We start from the raw sequence: 21215 nt of genomic DNA on the forward strand, positions 1-21215 counted from the left end.
TAAAGGCAAAAGAATTGTGCTTGGCCGTGTAGGTAAGGGGGGGAGCAAAAGTCCCCAAGGATGGAACCTGAGAGCCTGGAAAGAATTGGTTTCAGTTAAGAAGTGGAGAAGGCATGTGGTGAGTATGCTTAGAAAGGAAGGTGGGCTCAGGCTTGGGATAACTGAATTAAAACCGTTCACAGACACCGCACAGGAAACACTCAACGAAGTAAAGAGGCAGCTGACAGAATGGAAGAAGGTATTTGCAAACCATGCAACTTATAAAGGATTAATACCCGGAATCTATAAAGAGTTCAAGAAACTCAACAACAAAACACACAATCTAGTGAAGGACATGAACAGCCATTTTTTTCAAAGGGTGAAATACAAATGGCCAACAGACACATGAAAAAATGCTTAGGATCATTAGCCATCAGGGAAATACAAATAAAAACCACGGTGAGGTTTTGCCTTATCCCAGGGAGAATGGCTGTCATCCAAAAATCAAACAATAATAAATGCTGGAGAGGAAGTAGGGGGCGAAGGTACCCTAATGAACTGTTGGGTACACTGAAAACTAGTACAGCCACTGTGGAAGACAGTGTGGATATTCCTCAGAAATCTGAAAATAGATGTAGCATATGACCCTGCTGTCCCACTCCTGGAAATTTTCCCAAAGGAAATGAAATCAGCATATGAAAGAGTGATCTGTACCCCATGTTTGTTCATTGTAGTTCAGTTCACAATAGCTGAGATATGGAATCAACCCAGACATCCACCAGTGATGACTAGAAAAGAAAATATGGTATATGTACATGATGGGATACTACTGAACCATAAAAAAGAATGAAATCCTGTCTTTTGCAATAAAATGGACACAACTGGAAACCATTATGCTTAGTGAAATAAGCCAGTCCCAAAAAACAAGTATCATATGTTTTCCCTGATTTGTGGTAACTAATAGACAAGTACAAAATAGTGTAATGAGGATGAGTGGGGAAAAAACTGTTGGCAGAAGCTGCCCTTCTTCACACACATCTGTGTGCATGTGTATTAAAGGGGAGCCTTTGTTTATAAACACCGAAGTAGCCACAAGCACTCGAATGCTGACCCTGTTCTTTAATTGTTTGGTAAACATCCACAGGCCCCCCCCTCCCCCATGGTTGGTGCTACATGCTGACTCTCTGTGTTTGTTTTCAGAAGCCCCAAAGTTGCTTGTGGTTCAGAGTGAGCTTTTGGTCGCTCTAGGGGATACCACAGTCATGGAATGCAAAACATCTGGCGTCCCTCCGCCACAGGTGACATGGTTCAAAGGTAGGTTTCCCAAGTATATCTGGTTCACTTAGGTTTGTGTTTAGGAAAGATTTGTTAAAAAATTTGTTTGGTGTGTGACTTAGCAGCCCCATAAAATGTGTTTATGGTCTCACTAGAGAGGCTAGTTCAAGATCTTGCTCTCTATACTTCAGGACTTGACATCTGGTGTGGATTACAGGGCCATGACAATCAAAGCAGGGGAGGACTGCCCTCGCTAATCCAGCTGAACATTCTCTCTGTTAGTTTAGGATTGTTTCCTGTAGAAAATTGTCCCAGAATACACAGTGAACATTTAAAATAGCTTCACTGATTTTAGTTCCCTTTCTTGAGGATGATGGTTCTCACTATTAAAATGTTTTGTGGCTTCTCAGCTGTGCTTTCTGTAAAGGCTGCAGTAAAGACACAGAAGCTTACAGTAATTGAAAGACACTCATTGTTTCTTGGTAGCTTCTAGATGCTTGTATCAAGTATGGAAGCCATCTGCCTGTATTTGTGAAATGAAGCTGCTACCTCTGTGACTCCACAATAAAGTGACAGTGCTCTGCCTCTTGGCCGTAGTGACGCCGGTCCAGGCCCAGGAGCTGACAGCAGATATCTGTATAAAACCCCTGCTTCTGCGTCTGGCTTGCTCCTTTCAAAGGAAAAAGGAAAAAATAAACAGCCCTGCAGATACCCCAGAGGGAGGTTGCTAGGACTATTCAGAAGCTGTTTGCAAAATGCTTCGTAATCTTCAGATGAAAAATGCTAAAAAGTACAAAGCACTATTGTTGTGATTCTGTTTGTTAAATCATAGACATTCCCATAGCAGCAGGTTGATGTCGTAATCAGAAAATTGTGAATTCACCTCTGGTTCAAGCTCCTAGGGAACAGGAGGTGGGTGACAAAAGGCTTTATGTAAAGCATAATTTTACATAATAAAGAAGGGAAGCTAGGAAATAAAGCCATTATCATGTTTTTCCATGTTTAAGGTTTTTAGTCTTTGATAAAATAGTATTTCTGGATTTGCTCCTTAAGAGGCTTATTTCAGTTAACATAAAGCAATTTTACTTAAAATATTTAAATATTTGAATTACCAGTGAAACATATCAAATTCAGATTATAATTAAGTAGCCAGAAAACATGTGTTATGGAGACAGTAATTTGTAAGGGTCATTCAGTAGTTTATGATGCAAATTCAAGTCCATAAAAGCAATGGATTGTGCTGATTTTTCTGCCTGTATTATAGCAGAGTCGCATAGGAAGTCTTTTATTCTCCCCTGTCTGGCTACTCTCCTGAGAAAGTTAGTCTTCATGCCAATCTTTATTCCACAGAGAGTGTGCAGCCAGCATGTGGAGGATTCTAGAATTACCAGCTGTTAGTTTTTTCTCACTCATCAGCATCCCATTTCAGTGGGTCCATTTGGTGACATCCCATTCTCCTGCCCACGTATGAACCACCTAAGGTGGAGTGTGTGCATAGATATGATGGGCCACTCTGGAAGATGGCCCTAACATTCATTACCAGGCACAGCTGCCTGAACCCAGTCTCAGGCCACCTTACCTTCCCAGCCAGGACGGGGCAGCTGAGACAGGACCCCAGGAGGGTTAGGAAAATCCTACCTTGTGGGCACCATGGGGTGAGGAAGAAAAGTTCCTGCATCCACCATAAGAATAACAACCTCTCCATACTTTTCTCAAGCAATTTTGATTGAATGGAGTAAGTGTTTAAAATAATATATAGGCCGGCGCCGCCACGGCTCAACAGACTAATCCTCCACCTAGTGGCGCCGGCACACCAGGTTCTAGTCCCAGTCAGGGCGCCCAATTCTGTCCCGGTTGCCCCTCTTCCAGGCCAGCTCTCTGCTGTGGCCCAGGAGTGCAGTGGAGGATGGCCCAAGTGGTTGGGTCCTGCACCCCATGGGAGACCAGGAGAAGCACCTGGCTCCTGCCATCGGATCAGCGCAGTGCACCGGCTGCAGCGCGCCGGCCGCAGTGGCCATTGGAGGGTGAACCAATGGCAAAGGAAGACCTTTCTCTCTGTCTCTCTCTCTCACTGTCCACTCTGCCTGTCAAAAAAATAAATAAATAAATAAATAAAAACCAACAATATATAAACTCTATTCCATTGAGACCATCAAAGAAAAGGAATTTCTAAGTACAGGTGCTCTCCAGAATTTTAGAGGTTTTATTTCTAGAAATGAGCATCATGAAGTGGATTCCAGGAAGATCAGGGACATTATTGAAACTTGAGGAAAAGGATATTTGTGGTAAAATAGTGAAGTGACTGGATTTCTTTATTGAGATTGGTGGTGCTTGAGATGCCATTTGGAACCTCTGGGTACTCCCCACGGCTCTTCCAGGGACTCCGTGAGCTCAGGACTGTTTTCCTAACAACACTGAGATGCCGTGTGCCCTTTCCCCTCCCGTTGTGTCCCAGAGAGATCGAGAGAGGGAATTCACAAGCCAATGTGAGTGCTTGGCTGTCTTCTGTCACACAGCACAAGTCAGTGCCACTCTGTCACTACATTTCTCTTGGTTGGGAAAATGTAGTGTTTTTTTCATGAAAAATGTTGTTTTTAAATATCATGAGTTTAATATAAATTATGTTAATGTGCATGGTTTTAAATTTCTTAATTTGATTTCTGAAATGCTAAATGCAAATAAATGTCTACATAAACAAAAATCCCTTGGGCCCACAATAATTTTGAAGACTGTCTTAGAGGGGTACTGAGACAAGTGTTTTTGGAAACTGCTTCATTATCAGCCACACTGGAATGGCTCTTGTGCTAAGGATAACAATGTGCCAGTCTGACATCCACGGAGGACAGGAGGGCATTTAAACTGGGCAGAAAGGCAGTGATCTTTAAACCCTACAACAAATTAGCACGGAATATCATCTGCTACACCATGTGTAACGTTGCTGTAAGCTTATCTAAAACTAAGTAATCCTTTTTTCAGTTCCACGTGAAAGATTCTGAATTTCTCTGTGGCTTCTCAGTAAATTGGCAGGCGATTTATCAGTAGCAATCAAAATAGGAGAGGCTATCAAGATGGGACCAAAATACACTTGATTGGATTAGTATTTGCCAACCTGTTTCTTTCCATGATTGCTGCTTTTTTGACACGTTCATGTTGGACAAAAGCTACCAGCAAGAAAGGTCTTTCTTCATCCTGCTCTGTTCTCTGAGATGAGCAGAAGACATATAAGAGAGATGTAAATCCTGAAAATCTAAATGTATTTTATTCCCAACACCTCATACTTGGTGAGCAGTGAGGTCACAGTGCACCTCCAGTGCCGGGAGGAGAGTTTGTGCCAACATCATCTGCTTCTATTTATGAAAATTTCCCAGAGGCACGTGGACACGCCTTCAGGCACTTCTCCCCTTCTCGAATGGTATGTAGTAGCAGGCTGACCAGGATAATGGGAGTTTTACATATTAGAAAGCTGGAAACTGCATTGTTTTTGGCACTGACAGCTGATTGCTAATGCAGTCTTTTTTGTTGTTTTTAAACTCAGAGCACTTTTGACTTCTCCTCCTCAGAAAATTTTATAAACAAAGCCAGAAGTATCTGTTTGTTGCCCTTGGTCTGCTGGTTGCTGACCCTAGAAAATTAACAGCTCCTGGGTGCTCTCGGCCTGGTCTCTGGTCATTGGGCCCCACCCACACGGCTGGCCTATGACGACTGAGGGAGTTCCTTTCAGACCTGGTATCTGGGAGCTCTGTGGAGCCCTAAGAACAATGGTCCTCAGTTCTTCTGGAAGATTCCAGGGTCCTCACGTGTTTGATATTACTGTTCAGAAAAGCAAACCCGAAAGAGGTGGGAGCTGAGCTGGCACCAAGCAGCCCATTCTGGCATTGCTTGTGCTTTTCTACTGTTGGGGGTGATTTTCCTCTGGGGAAGAGACACCTGGAGCAGGAGCATAGGGAGAAGGTGCGCCCTGGAGACAGCTCTGCTGTGAGCATCGTCTGCCTCCAGGGGGAAGTGGTCCCCGGGGGAGTGGCAGTGCGGAGGGACCCAGTGTGTCCAGGTAACCTCGGCACGCTGGTCTCTCTTGGCCCATCCTGTCCTCTCCCACACATTTATTCCCCACCTGTTCCCTCCAAAATTCCATCACCCCCAATTCAGGAATTTTGGTGAACAAAATAGAAAATAGTAGAGGTGTCCTGAGAATTTGTAACCGAACCTCTCTGGCCTCTGTCAGAAGCGTCTCGTTCGCTCTCTGTCCTCCCCATAAGTCTTCCTTACTGTCGTCAGCTGGCTGCCATCCCTCCCCCACCAGGCATCCTCCGAATTCTCTCAGCAGCTTATACCTCTTCTAAGACAAAACTCTGAGGGCCTTCAGAAAACCTGAATCCCGGTCATTAGCTACATTGAGTCTACGCTCGTCTCCTGGGCATTTCCTGGGCTACCAGAAATGCACCGTTCCAAAGGTAGTAGAAACCGGTCGACTTTGAGCTCTGTTTGCTCCTGGCCTGGTGGTCAGTTACTGCTGCCAGCCTCTGCCAGAGATCGCCCTGAGTATCCAGCAATAAATAGGAAATGCTTGTACACAATGCAGCTTTTAGATTATCGAAAGTACCCGTGTTGTGCCAAGATGCTTGTACTTCATAACTTTACAGTCAACTTTATGCAGCAGTTTTGAAACCAAGCCTACAGCTGAGTAAACTATGCAGCTACTTCGGAGCTTATCGTCCTGCCCTTTGTTTTCACTTAGGAGATCTGGAGTTGAGGCCCTCGCCATTCCTTGCCATTGACCCTGCCTTGGGGCTTTTGAAGATTCGAGAGACGCAAGACCTGGATGCTGGCGACTATACATGTGTTGCCGTCAACGATGCTGGAAGAGCCACTGGCAGGATAACACTGGATGTTGGCTGTAAGCATCAGGCCCAATACACAGATCGGTTTTGAAACTGACCTGCTGTCCTCCCACGTTCAGTAGCTTTGAACCAGTTGGAAGGATTATTTGTCAGAATGGCAAAATCAGAGTGAGTACTGGAGACACTGGAGACGGTCAGCGTAGTCACGGTGGTGGTATGCCCAGGTGCTTTCTCCTGCCACGCTCTGTGCCGGGAACCTTTAGAGGCTTTTGCACAGTAACTGCATGAGGCAACCCTAAGAGGAAATTGTGCAGTCCTCTCCACCATACACAGAAGGCAACCGAAGGTCCCAGCACCTGGTGTGGTCTGACTTGAGGCTGCAGGCATCATCCGTGTTCCTATCAGGAAGCATCCCTTCTGCCACCAGATCCCTAAGTGTTAACACTGGATGCCAGAGCTGAGGCTTTGTCCCTTGGCTGTGATGCGGAGTTGCTGATGGCAGCAAGGTGACAGATTATGCTTGATTTTTTGAAAAACTCACCAGCAGTTACTGCGCATCAGTCACCTTGTGCAGGACCCAGAATGTGTGTGACGACTGTACTTGGGTTCTGCAGGAATCCTGGTCCTCCTTCATCCCTCGCCTATCTCACATGTATTGTTTCCACATAGACTGTTAAGACATGAAACAAAGCAGAGCTTGTTTTGTACAGAGCAGAACCTGTCAACTTAATTTTAAATATTTCCATCTCTTAAGAATGTTAAAAATGTGGCATTTGATTAAATTCTAGTTTCACTTATACATGATTTTCATGTCCAAAGTGTTTTTTCTTTTCAAACCAAAGTTAGAAAAATGCATGCTTTTTCTCTTAAAGTAGAACATTTCAGTTCTACTAACTCTAGATCTTTAGATGAAAATTATGGCTCTCTAAACAAGATATAAACAGAATTTTTCCTTCATGGGATCATTGATGATTCGTTGGCCCCGGGCTGTCTGGTGAACACTGTGCATTCTTGGTGATTATGCCCTGGGGGTAGAATCAACAGAGCTGGAAATGACCACAAAGGCTGCTATAGAATTTGTCTACAGCGCTGCAAGATGTGTGTGAACCATGACTAAATGTTGGTTATTGTAAGAAATACCTTGGAAATGAGATTGGAATCTCTAGGTGGAGGAAATCTCTTATTCTGACAGCAGGGTATAAAACACAGTAATGCCTGAATAAGTAGGGTACAGAATTCTTATCTTTAAAAAGCATATGTTGGTACTTCAAAAAAGTTATGGAAAATTAAATTAAAAGATAAGTTTAGTTTGGTGTAAAGGCTTTGAAATCCACACATATCGTAGGTCTTGAAAACATGGGTGGAAAGTTCATATTATGAAAAAGCTATGCATGAATTTCAGAATGTATTATACCAACAGAAATGTATCTTGTAATTCCACTTTCCACAAACCTTTTCAAGTCCCCTCACCCCGAGTGCCACATTTCAGTCCTGAACCTCTGCCAGTTGTGCTCTCTCTCCAGCCTCCCCAGACATTTGAGTTTCACCCAGCATTCCTTGAGAGTTTTCTAGCTGTGAGGAGGAGAAAAAATAGACTCAGTAATTGTTCCCAGGAGAAAGGTAATGGCACCCTCACGGCTCTGAAAGTTTGTAGAGAATCCAAGAATATCACGTATGCTTCTCTGCTTTCTTATTGCCTTCTTGGCCATCTTACGTGCTTCCAGACTTTGCAGGTTTTCTTTCATCCTGTGGTGTACCACGGAAGTGTTAGGGCTGTCTTTCATCCCGGGGTGCACCATGGAAGAGTTGGGCCTCTCTTTCATCCCATGGTGCACCTTGGCAGGGTTAGGCCTCTCTTTCATCCCATGGTGCACATGGAAGGGTTAGAGCTGTCTTTCATCCTCTGGTGCACCATGGAAGGGTTAGGGCTCTCTGCCAGGGTGACTTGCGTTGGATCAGGAGAACATGCCAACAAATGTTTCGTATTTATGCCTCATTCCGTGAACTGAAGTGAACTTTATCTCATTTTCAAGATCTTCACTCTCCCAGATGAATCCTCAAACAAAGGCTTTCTTAACTGTTGTTCCTCCCAGACGAATCCTCAAACAAAGGCAACAAAGGCTTTCTTAACTCTCCAGAATAGTCCTGATAGAACTAATGTAAACTTAATGTAAACTTCATTATCTGCTTACTGGTCACTGGACTGTTGTTAACAGTTGCCAAACGATTTAGGATTAAAGTCAACAGCAGTCATGTTTCTGGTAAGCCTTGACTGGGTCCTCATCCACCATGAGACCCTTCTCGTTGTGGCTCACCAAGGGTCGTTAGCGCTTGTCCTCACACAGCTGGTCTGACATTGTAGCGTGTGAAGGGTGTCAATGCCAAGAGCCAGCAGTCAGTCAATGACAGCTGGAGTTATCCCGATCTGTTTAAAAGGCAGAAGGGCTACAAATCAGGGCTTTCCCAGAGCTGATATGGTGCTGAGAGAATGTGTTCTGGGTGGGGCTTGGCTGACTGTCCTCATCAGTAAAACAGGGACATGCAGACTGGTTGGGAAGATGGAATGAGACGATATCACCCAGGTACACCCCCAGGTCACCATCACTGCTGTCCCCATGCTCAGTGCGATGCCTTTGGGGGGATGGATCTGAGCATCACAGATTCAGTGGTCCTTTTGATTCTTTGAGTCTTGAGAAAATAAGATAGAAGTAATCTAATTATAAATAGTGTAATATATTATAAGATTAAACATTGGGCTTTTAATACAAAAATCACTGCTTCAACTTGACTTTTTTTTAGATAGGGCTTGATACAAGTTAAAAGCTGTTCTTAGTAGTGCATAAAATTATGTATTTATTTTCCAAAACTGTTGGTCATAAATTTGAGTGGCTTATGATTTAAGAAGAAAAGCATGCTTTTCTCTGTATCATGTAGTCACTTGGGCTTTCAGCTTGTTTTTGTGGGCCTGTTACCTCACATCAACAATTGGATCATGAAAATAATAAAAAGACTGCTTAATATTGTTCTTTAGATGTAGCTTCTTGTAGTAGTGCCCTTTTTCCTATTTCTTATTATCGGAGCTTTAAATTATGAACGTTTCAGGTCAACAGGGAAAGTTACTGATGCTTTCTATCTTTTGTAAAATGGGGTGGTGATTTGTGAAGTTGTTTGGGGGGAAAGAGGATTGGCTGGCTACATCAAACATAAAAGTTAGACTGGCACAACTTTAATCTGTAGCATTCTGCACCACACCAAGCCATGAGTCTTTGGCTGTGGTTTCATGTTTTGAGTTTTGGTAAAGCCAATGCAACGTGGTATTTTAGAAAAGAGGATATTTGAGCAACGCACGAAGGAGTTGTGTGTGTGTGTGTGTAATTGTCACTAAGCAACTAGAATAATTTCATGGAATAATTTTTAGAGCAAGATGATCAATCTGTTGGTGATTTTTGTGTTGCCAAAATAGGGTGTGCCACTTCCTTTTCTTTGTGAGAACAAAGCTGTGCTGTGGGATTGGTCTTGGGCAGATCTCTGGGTAGGAAAAAGGGTCAAACCTTGACATCACCGACTGCAAGGGAAAGCCGAGATTGAAATTAACAATAGATACATTATTAAGCCCTAGAAAGAAGACTTAATAAATTCACTCTTTAGTGTTGATGACTAATATTTGAGATATCACTGTGTGCTATAATTAAGATTGCCTCCTTTAACGGCATGAGACGGGGAGTGTTAGCATCTCTTGGTCAGTGGAGCAACTGAGACTGGAGGACGTGAAGTAATTTTCCCAAACTCTCAGAAGCGGCAGCAGTGGAGCTGCCACTGTAAACGATGAGGGGCCGGCCTCCCACACACGGGCAGCGTCGCTGACCGTACTCACTGGGCCCTCCCCGCTCTCACTGATCTGCTTACCGTCCACTGACGTGGAGTATGTCGCCACACTCGGGGAGGAAGTGTTTAAAGGACTTCTTGGCCAAGTTTGGTCTCGCTTCCTTTGCCAGGGTTGCTTGTCGCCCTGGCAGTCCTGGCTGTGCTGTCAGTGCCTGGTAGTCTCATTGGCCCTGCTCTCTAACGCCGGTGCGTAGACTCCAGGCGTGTGTGCTCGTCGTGTACCTGGTGGTTTCCAGAGCAGCTTGCAGCCAGGGCTTTCTCCCATCTTGACCTTATGGGCGCAGCTTGAGCTCTATTTACGCGTTTTTATTCCTGTGGCCTTATTAGTTTTGAAAATTCTAGTTTTTCTCAGTTGACATGATGTCTGTGTTCTAATGTGTCAGTAAATTGGATTTTCCTCCAAGCCCGTGGCTGACCTCAGGATTCTGCTGCTGTTTTTGCTCTTCTGGAGTTTATTTTCTGTCCCATTTCCTTATTCACCTGGTCATACTGTGTTGGAGATTTTTATACTTCATCTCTGTTTTTTCAGAAAAGCTGTACCTGCTCTGGAATAAATGACTACTGTCACTCCAGAGAAAAGTAACTGAGTGTTAGAGACTTAGAATAACCAAGCAGTGAACTAGTTTATAAATTAGTTTAAAATTCTGTTTACCCATTATTTCTGTAAATCAAATTCTCATATAGATGGATTAAGAGAAACCTAACCTCAGATATACAAGTTCCTTAAAAAAAAAAAAAAAAAAAAGAATAAAGAACCGTGGGGCTCCACTGTGGTGTAGTGGGCTAAGCCTCCACCTGCAGTGCTGGCATCCCATGTGGGCACTGGTTCGTGTCCTGGCTGTTCCTCTTCTGATCCAGCTCTACCTATGGCCTGGGAAAGCAGAAGATTGTGTGGGTCCCTGTACCCATGTGGGAGACCTGGAAGAAGCTCTTGGCTTCAGATCTGCCCAGCTCTGACCATTGCAGCCATCTGGGGTGTGAACCAGCTGATTGAAGTCCTCTCTATCTGTCTCTCCCTCTCTCTGCGCCTGTAACTCCACCTCTCAAATAAATAAAAAAAAAAATTTTTTTAAGTTGCAGGCTCAACAGTAGATCTGCCCTCCTAGCCTCCTTAGCATTGGCCTACTTGGAAAAAAAAAAACAAAAAACAAAAAAAAAAACAACATACTGCTCAACTGTGGTGCCTTAATATATTTTGTTTAGGTTCAGCAAACAAACAAACGGGCTTCTGAAATTGCAAAGTGTTTTCCAAAGTGAAAGTTCAAATGCACGAACTCCAGGCTGTCACCATCATACTAATATACACAGCCTGAAATATTGCTGTTGTTTTCATAAGCATTTAATAATTCTTCACAAATGCCCAGTAGCCAGACAGCATACGCTGAGTATTGTGTCAGTTGCTATAAAAGACAGGCATAGAATTGCAAATGTAAGCTCTCAGGAAGAAGTACCAGGTTGCATGTGGTGGTTGCTGTGAGAATGATGGAGAGCATTTTCTCTGAAAGTTCAGGAGGGGAGAAATCCCATCCGTCCTGTAACAAAGAGATGGCGTGTGGAAGGGAGGCTTTGGAGCTGGCTTAGTGGATGGTCAGTATTCGCCAGCAGGTGCTACATTTGAGGGGACTCTCACACTCCGAGGGCCCAGAGAGCAGGGTCTCTGCAGGGAGATACGGGGAATGAGGCTGTGGCGTGTAGGCAGCCCTCCACTCAGGCTGAAGGAGTGCTGTTGCTGTGGGGGAGACCAAGGTACACCCGGGTCTGGAAACCCATGAGACGGCAAGAGGAGGCCTCTGCGGTCCTTTGATGACTGTGAGCAGTTAACAGGACCCATCGAGAAGTGCTGGTTCATGGAATGACAGAGCTGTGGCTCTGAAGTTGAAGTGACTCAGGTGTTAATGCCGCCTCCACCATTGAAGCCCAGCTGAAATCCAACAACATGACTCAGTTTCAGTTTGTCCTTCTAGACCATCAGAGTGAAAATAGCACCTGTCTCACAGGGACACTGTGGAGGTTTCACCAGATGGTTGATGGGAGGCACTTGATACAGTCCCCGACTCTGCGTGGTAGTTGCTGTCCTCTCTAACCGAGATGCAGCCTTGCGTTCATCAAGAGGCCTCCCTGAGCCTCTCCCAGAGTCCTGTGTGAGCGGGGTTCATCCACAGCCTGCAGTGGTGTCCTTTGGTTTCTCCTTACCTGATGCCTCCAAGGTTATTTCCCACAAGTCCCTGGGGCGTGTTGAGAGCATCCTCTGTGTGCACCTGCTGACACCATCCTCCCTCTAATGCATTGCTGTGCTTCCCCTGGTGGCCCCTGGAGAATGTCTCTCCGTCCTGGCTTCTCTGATGAACTGAATTAAGTGGATATTTGTAGTATTCTTATCTATACTTCTATAACTTCTGAGCCGTTAACTCCACTAAGATATCACCATTGTCCCTTTACCAAGTATTATGCTGTTAACTTTAATTTGTTTTATTGATTCTCCAATTTATGAGTCAATGATGTGGTATTGAAGAAGGTGTGATTTAGGAGTAACTTCCAATAGCCTATTAGATAATGATTACTGCAGAGTGAACTCCAGTATAAATTAAGGCTATTTAAAAATTCACTCAAAGGGCGAAGGTTTAAGGAAGTCAAAAATGTGTCATTATGAGTCCAGGGTATTTAAAGGAAAGTCTTCAGTTTGAGCAGTGTAGCAGAAATTTGAAAACAAAGCCCTGAAATGAAGGATTCTCTGTGTTTAAGGTGACCAGTGCTTCTGCATTTATAGAGCAGAAAGAGCACCTGCTATTTCTGCGTCAGGAATAAACGCAGGCAGGTGTACAGTATCATGTGAACAGTGATTTGATTCAAGTCCCACCTGTTGACAGCTTAATAAAGTTTCTATTAATGTGCCTGTGTGCCATACCAGTGACCTTCTTGTTGTTTTCTAACGTATTCCAGCACCTCCAGTTTTCATACAAGAACCTGCTGATGTGTCTGTGGAAATTGGCTCGAATGTGACGTTACCCTGTTACGTTCAGGGTTATCCAGAACCAAAGATCAAATGGCGAAGATCAGACAACGTGCCCATCTTCTCGAGACCCCTTTCCGTCAGCTCCATCAGCCAGCTTCAAACAGGAGCTCTCTCTATTTTAAGTAGGTCCAAGGAAATACATTTTGTATAAATATATGCATTTGTATCTTGTCAATTGAGTACACTGCTTGCTTTCAATAAGATGTTTACAAAACTACTGTCACTCATTTAACATCTTCTCTTGCCTTCGCTGTCACTCACAGGTTGGAACCGCACTCTGTAAGTACCAGTGCACCTCTGTAGTCTCCTTCCCCTGACGTTGCCTCTCAACTCCTAACCCAGTACTCTGCACCGTGATCGCCCCACTATCCTGATTCCCTTCTAGTATCTTGAAAAATTCTGTGTATTTGCTATACCTACATAGCAAAAATTACCTGGATAGCCAAAATGTAGTACAAAGGAAAAATAAGAGAAACTAGTTTCTTCCAAGATAATTCCTACTTGGGTACATAAATGCGCTGGCTGTGTTCAGACAGTTTGCATTCTCAGTTGTATAGAATTGTCAGATTCAGCAGCTGCAGTACAGACTGACAGGAGGGTATGGAACTGGGGACTCAGAAACTCCAGGGTATAAAATGATTTTTTAAAGATTTATTTATTTTTCATTTGAAAGGCAGGGTCACAGAAAGAGAGAGAGACAGATCTATCCACTGGTTCAATTGCCAAATTGCTGCAATGGCTGGGGCTGGGCCTGACGGAAGCTTCTTCTGGGCCTCCCACATGGGTGCAGGGGCCCAAGCCCTCAGGCATTCTCCACTGCTTTCCCAGGGTGCATTAGCAGGGACCTGGATCAGAATTGAGCAGCTGGGAATCGAACCAGTGCCCACGTGGGATGCTGGCGCTGCTTGCACCGGCTTAACCCACTAAGCCACAGCGCTGGCTCAGAAAAATTTTTTCTAAAATGCTAGAAAATTATCACTAAAGTTTTGTCTTTCTTCTCCTTAGACAGACTTAGGTTGTAGGTTCATGTGATTATAAACAAAATTGTCAAATGTTTAAATTTCCATTGGGACCTTAAAAAATCTTACTGGGCTTGGCATCACTGCCCCTTTTATGAATCTGGCCCCAGCATCACCCCTCTAACTTTGCCCCAGTTCACTCCGCAGTCACTGAACCCAACCAAAAAAAAATTCTCCCTCTGCACTTCACAGTGCCCGGGGGGTGGTGCAGGCGTCCCTGGTGATGTAGCTTTTTTGTTCTTTCAGCAGAACACACTTTGCCTTTGTAACCCAGTGGATCTGGCCTGCCCTTCTCTGTTCCACCCTCTCATTGACGGAACCCCAAATGTTACCTCTAAGTCACCCCTGCTGGCATCACCCCCATCCCTGTGCTGCCACAGCTCATGGTGTGAAACCCCGGCTGTGACCTTTGTCACGATGTGGTTTGATTGTGGCTCACCTGGATGTACTCTGCCAGGGTGGGCGGTGCTGTAAGGCAGTCCCTCACTTTCTGTCCACAGAGCTCAGTGCTGGGCCAGGTACAAAGTTCATGCTCCATGCTGGGACTGAAGGAATAAATGCGTTGTTCTTTTTAGACTTGTGGGCAAGTGATGAAGGCACCTATGTTTGTGAAGCTGAAAACCAGTTTGGAAAGATTCAGTCCCAGACGACAGTCACGGTGACAGGACTTGGTAAGATATTTGTCCAGACGCTGCACGTTCAGAAGCAGAATCCTGTAACGACAGCTCCTCTTGCTTGTGTTCCTTTTCTGTTAAACCAGGTGGATACCTGGTTACTGGACTAGCCTTCCCTCCCCACCCCATCTCATAGTTCACAGAATTTTTGGATCAGAGATCATCTGCTGAAAGTGCCTAGTGAAGGTTGATTTAGGTAAATTAATTTGCATCCAAATGTGAATGCATATGCAGGTGTGAGAGTGGTGGTGACCTCCTCTGGTTACCTTGCTGGCATTTATCATTTGCATTCACATGGAATTATTTTTGCAAATGTCATATTGTGAGACGTTGATTTAGTTGAATTCATTTATTGAATATTCTCTTCCCTAACTCAGATACCCACATATCACATGCTAAGTTTATATTCCTGTATCCTTTTGAGTTCTATTTCTGCATTAATACATTGTTTAAGTTACAGTACGTTTAATGTGATTTTTAAACGCATCGGTAATGTTTTATTTGTGTCTCCATTTGTTTATATAGGCTCAGCTTTTCCAAGTGAAAACTCTTTTGGGCTTTGATTTTATATTAAATTTATTGATTTCTAAAAATATGCAGTCGCATGTTTACCATTTTGTCTAAGAGAATCTATCCCCCCTTGTTTGCGGGAGATACTGCAGGGGCCACCTTCCTGATGCCACTCCTTGCTGTCTGTCCGTTTTTCAAGCTGGTATTTCCCCCAGAATGGTCCTGCCGGTCCTGCCGGTCCTGCCTTCCTGTTGATAAATGCTCACGGCTGCTCACACTTTGCTACTGAATGCGTTCCCAGTGCATTAGCTGACGTTTCTGGCCTCCCATGCTGTAGGCTCTTGTGCTGTTGTCTGTTCTTTCGCCAGTCCCTCTGCTTAGAAGGATTATGTATCTCTGCGTTCAAACTGACATTCATTTTCATTTCAAATGTTTGTGCCTATAAATTCGGTTTCACAGCATAACCAGTAGCATATCTTGGTCTATGAAATAGCATGGGTTTTTTTGGGTGAAGTCGGGTTTTGAAAGTGCCTGTGCTCTCTGATTCAGCCGCCCCACTTATTGGAATTAGCCCGTCTGTGGCCAGTGTTGTTGAGGGACAGCAGCTCACTCTGCCTTGTACTCTGTTGGCTGGAAATCCCATTCCAGAACGTCGATGGATTAAGAATTCAGCCATGGTATGGATGGTTTTAAATGTTCTGAAAAGTTTAAAGCCACATTTCCAGTTTTCTTCAGTAAAAAGAAATGTATTTCAACCATTGAAAAATCAATTTAAAAAATAGACAGAAATATATTATGTATGTATCAAAGCTTTTCTTCACTAATGTGTTTGTCATTCGTATTATTTGGGGATTAATTAGATGGGGAAAGAGTGGTGTAATTTTCATAGTATTTAAATATTTTTATAGCTTCCTTTGTAGGACATTATGAAATGTTAATATTACTGTAAAAAGTTTCTTTAATAAATTGGTCTTTTTAAAAAAGATTTATTTATTTATTTGAAAGTCAGAGTTACACAGAGTGAGAAGGAGAGGCAGAGAGAGAGAGAGACAGGTCTTCCATCCACTGGTTCACTCCCCAGATGGCTGCAAGCTGAGCTGATCCAAAGCCAGAGCCAGGAGCCTCTTCCTGGTCTCCCACATGGGTGCAGGGGCCCAAGCACTTAGACCATCTTCCAGTACTTTCCCGGTCATAGCAGAGAGCTGGATCAGAAGTGGAGCAGCCGGGATTTGGTGCCCATATGGGACGCCGGCACTGCAGGCGGCAGCTTTACCCACTATGCCGGCCCCTAAATTGGTCTTTATGAACTTCAGACATTGCATCTTTCTCTCAGGAGCTGTTCCAGGAGCAGTCTACACTGTGCCATTGTTTTCCAGTGTACACTTCTAATTGTGAAGGGATGTGGGAGTTTCTGTGGTTTTCTGACCTTGCTTGGTGAGCAGCCGCCTCCAGCAGTGGAGCTGGACCTGCGTCAGAGCATTTTCCTTCCATTTTCCAGAGGGTTCAGGCCCACTCTCTTCCTAATGAACTGATTAGAAGTGAGTCAACTCCAAGGAGGAAATTATAAATTGTTCATATTTGCATAAAAACTGAGAAAATTACTATGCCTCACTTAAAAATAAACGCTTTGGTAATACACAGCGTGGGAGGAAGCAGATGGTGGCCCACGAACGTGGGTTGCTGCTGCCCATGTGTGACATCAGGATGAAGTTCCCTGCTCTTGGTTTCATCCTGGCCAAGCCTCAGCTGTTGTGGCCATTTGGGGGATGAACCAGCAAATGGAAGATGTCTGTCTGTCTCTGTCTCTCTTTTTTCCTTTCAAATAAAAATGAAAATTAATAAATTTTAAAGATAAGTGCTTTATGGGATGGTACTGTTTGATCAGTTGTGCCCCACGCGCACTGTGCATAAATGGCCCGGATTTAGAGGTGATCATTCTTACCTGAAAGCACTGCCGAGCTGCCAGACGCACTTGCTGCATGGTGGCCAAATGGCTCCCTTCAGCTTCAGCGAGTGCCGTGTGCCAGAATAGAAACATCAGGTGGCTTGCCGGTGGCAGGAAGGGATTCTTGGAAAAGAGCGATTTAAGCCAAAAGTTAAAATTACTTATCTTGGTCCCCCATGAAAAAACAATCTACAGAAGCATAAGTGCTATTCAGCAGGTGCCTAACTTTCTGATAATTATTGGTAGGTTTAATTGGTGGAGAACCGTCAAGATTAAATATAGTTGATACAGTCTTGCTAAAAGTTTATGCTGGCTTTTTTTTTCCACTTAAGAGTGGTAAAATATTTTGTTATATTAGAACACACTTAATAACCCAGTCAGAAAAAAAGATCTAGTTTGGCTCAGATAAACACCTTTGTAACCTAAAAATGACCTTTTATTAACCTTCAGTTGGTCCAGAATCCTTACGTCACTATGCGCAGCGATGGCAGCCTCCACATTGAGCGAGCCCGGCTTCAGGATGGAGGGGAGTACACTTGTGTGGCCAGCAGCGTGGCCGGAGCCAGCAACAGAACGACCTCTGTGGTGGTGCACGGTAAGAGACGCCCGGCCGACTGTTTGCACACCGTGTGCAGCTGCCCTAATCGAGTAACTCTTGTTCTGTAATCGGGAGGAGTGGACGCTCTCTTAACTGCTGCTTGTTAACTCTTGAACAGTATCTGCTTTGTTAATGCTGTTTCCACATCTCCCTTTCTGTACACAAAAGGACCTACTTGGGAGTCACCCACTGAGTCTGGCCAAGACTTTTATTTATAAGTGATATTTTTAATTGATTAAAGTGAACTCAGTTCTGAAAGAGTTGTGTTCAAAAATACATTTTAATTTCAGGCCAAGCTGAGCTTATTATATCATCCAAATTGCCTTTTCTTTTTGGATTGTGCAGACAGCTAATGAGTCCTCTGTGTTTGAGCTAGAAATGACCTAAGCTTTTCTAAAGGTCACCTCCTGTGTTCCAAATGCTATGCTTCACAGTGGCTAACTTGAAGCTCACAGAGAAGAGAGTCCAGAGGCAGGCTTTTTCCATTCATGACTAATAGGTGCCATTTTTACTTTACATCCCCGTACATAAGTGATAGCTTCATAGTTTAATGAATTGTTACTTTTTTGTATGTATTTCCATTAGAGATTTCACAGCATTTTTAAAGTATCGAAAATAGCTTTGTTTACAGAGCTGAATATCACAGGGTTTAAGAAAGCAAGGAAGACCTGTTTTTAGGAGTTGATTCAGTTTTTAGAACAAAAATTGGAGAATTCAGTGGTTTCCGAATTTTGTTTGGTGTTTGACACTTTAAATGCGTGAAGTTATGCCTCCTTGTTTGTAAACAGCCCCTCCCGTGCCTTCAGTTTTATACTAAGCATCTGCCAACATCACCGGAGTTCTTCCTGAAGAAATATATATATACATATATATATTTTTTTTTTGACAGGCAGAGTGGACAGTGAGAGAGAGACAGAGAGAAAGGTCTTCCTTTTGCCGTTGGTTCACCCTTCAATGGCCGCCGCGACTGGCGCGCTGCAGCCGGCGCACCGCGCTGATCCGATGGCAGGAGCCAGGTGCTTCTCCTGGTCTCCCATGGGGTGCAGGACCCAAGTACTTGGGCCACCCTCCACTGCACTCCCTGGCCACAGCAGAGAGCTGGCCTGGAAGAGGGGCAACCGGGACAGAATTGGGCGCCCCGACCGGGACTAGAACCTGGTGTGCCGGCGCCGCAAGGCGGAGGATTAGCCTACTGAGCCACGGCGCCGGCCACTGAAGAAATATTTTTAAGAAATACTAAAACAACACTAAATTGGTTATAGCCTAATACAGTAAGTGTATAAGGGATACTGTTGTGTAACTGTTTCTGAAGACAAGAGTGTAGATTTACCAGAGACTGTCTGGACTGGCTTAAGGCTGCAGCGTCAGAGCCAGGTTGTGGTACAGCAGGTGAAGTCTGACCTTGTGACCCTGGCAGCCATGTTGAGTCCCAGCTGCTCCACTTCCTGTGTTGCTCCTGCTGATAGGCCTGAGAAAGCAGTGGAGGATGGCCCACGTACTTGGGCACCTGCCACTCACAAGGAAGACCCAGATTGAGTTCCTGGCTCCTGAATTCAGCCTGGCTCTTACCCTGCCCATTCAGCAATTTGGGGAGTGAACCAGCAGGTGGAAGATATCTCTCCCCCTTTCTCTCTGTGTGTCTCTCTCCCTCCATTTCTGTCACTCTGTCTTTCAGATAAATAAATCTCCAAAGCAAAATCCAGTGTAGAAACGTCTTCGTGTTCCCTCCCTTCATCGTCTAACAACTGCCTGGACTGTTGTGTTATGAGGGATTCTGACACCAAATTCTCACTTGAGTGAAAGAGTGACGGGATTTTTTATGATGCCTCCCAGATCAGACAATCAATAACATAGTTTATTCTGATGCAAAAAAGTTGGTAATAAAAAGTGAACAGGCCATTTCAGGACTTTCATTAGTCCATCATCATCCAAAATGAACAGCTAACTCAGTCAATAAGGTTAAAAAATCCTCACAGCATTGGACATCAGCTAAACCCAGCAGCTGTTCACCAGAAGTATGTGATGTGCACACTTCTGTATTCCTCTGCTTAATGTTAATTAGCAGAGCCATTCTCCCATCATTCTGTATCTTCACTTTTAAAAATCATTTGGTAAGATTCAGCATCCCATTGTGATAAAAACCCTCCACAAATTAGGTATAGAAGGAACATACATATTCAAAATTATAAAAGCTATATAGGAAAAACCAACAGCCAATATCATACTGAATGGGGAAAAACTGATAGCTTTTCCCTTTAGATGTGGGAAAAACAAGGATGTCCACTTTCACTGCTGTCACTCACTATAGTAGTAAAAATATTAGCAAGAGCAATTAGGGAAGAAAGAAACAGAGTGCCCTGAAATTGGAAAGAATGAGGTCAAAGTGGCCATGCTTGCTGATGGCATAGTGTTGTAGGTGGAGAAACCTAAACACTCTCCTAAAACGCTATTGGACTGAGAAATCAATTCAGTAAAGTCACAGGATACAAGATCAGCATGCAGGAAACAACATGTTTATACACCAATAATGATCTCTCTGAAAGATCAAGAAAGAAATCCCTTGTCAATTTTAGTATTGCTGTTACATCTGAACTTCTGTGATTGATTTTCTGGTAAAAAAAAAAAATAATAATAAGGGAGGGTGAGAGAGAGAGAGAGCGATGCTATTTGCAATACCTCTAAAAATCAAATATTTAGGAATAAATTTAACCAAAGAAGTAGAAGATCTATACAATGAATATTAAAAGACATTGAAAAGAAATAATCAAGGACACAAAATATAGAAATGTATTCCTTGCTTATGGTTTAGAAAAATTAATATTGTTTAAATGTCTTTACTGGGCCTGGCGCCGTGGCTCATTTGGTTAATCATCCACCTTTGGCACTGGTATCCCATATGGGCGCTGGGTTCTAGTCCCAGCTGCTCCTCTTCCAGTCCAGCTTTCTGCTGTGGCCCAGGCAGGCAATGGAGGATGGCCCAAGTGCTTGGTCCCCTGCACCCGAATGGGAGACCAGGAGGAGGCACCTGGCTTCTGACTTTGAATCAGCGTAGCGGCCATTTGCGGGGTGAACCAACAGAAGGAAGACCTTTTTGTCTGTCTTTCTCACTAACTCTATCTGTCAAATAAAAAAGAAAAAGACATCTTTTAAAAAAATGTCTTTACTACCCAGAGAAACCCATAGATTCAGTGCATTCCCTATCAAAATACCAGTGACACTATGAGAAGCAATGACTTGATCTGCCCTTGTCCTGACTGTTGAGGAACAGCTTACTATTTTATTCTTTTTAGTATTTTGTTTTCTACTTAATATCATTGGTTGAACTCTTTAATTAACACAGAATTATCCTTAGGTGTTTAAACCCAAATGAAACTTGATCCCTGTTAAAATAAGAGCAAGAATAAGAGATGGAGGAGATGTACAGTTTGGCACACACTCACTCGGACTTACCCCTCATGGTAGAGCTAGAAACGTGCCAT

General features: G+C 43.8%; 1 protein-coding gene across 1 annotated transcript in view; it reads left to right on the top strand.

The window, feature by feature from the left end:
• Positions 1 to 21215, top strand: part of HMCN1 (hemicentin 1) — a 447479-nt gene that overhangs the window by 209770 nt on the left and 216494 nt on the right. Inside the window, exons 17-22 of the mRNA XM_062211414.1 lie at positions 1180 to 1293; positions 5990 to 6148; positions 12918 to 13112; positions 14585 to 14680; positions 15743 to 15870; positions 17589 to 17733. Coding sequence (XP_062067398.1) covers positions 1180 to 1293; positions 5990 to 6148; positions 12918 to 13112; positions 14585 to 14680; positions 15743 to 15870; positions 17589 to 17733 — 837 coding nt within the window. The remainder of the gene's footprint in view (positions 1 to 1179; positions 1294 to 5989; positions 6149 to 12917; positions 13113 to 14584; positions 14681 to 15742; positions 15871 to 17588; positions 17734 to 21215) is intronic.

Source organism: Lepus europaeus, chromosome 14 (assembly GCF_033115175.1).
Source record: "Lepus europaeus isolate LE1 chromosome 14, mLepTim1.pri, whole genome shotgun sequence".
NCBI lineage: Eukaryota > Metazoa > Chordata > Mammalia > Lagomorpha > Leporidae > Lepus > Lepus europaeus.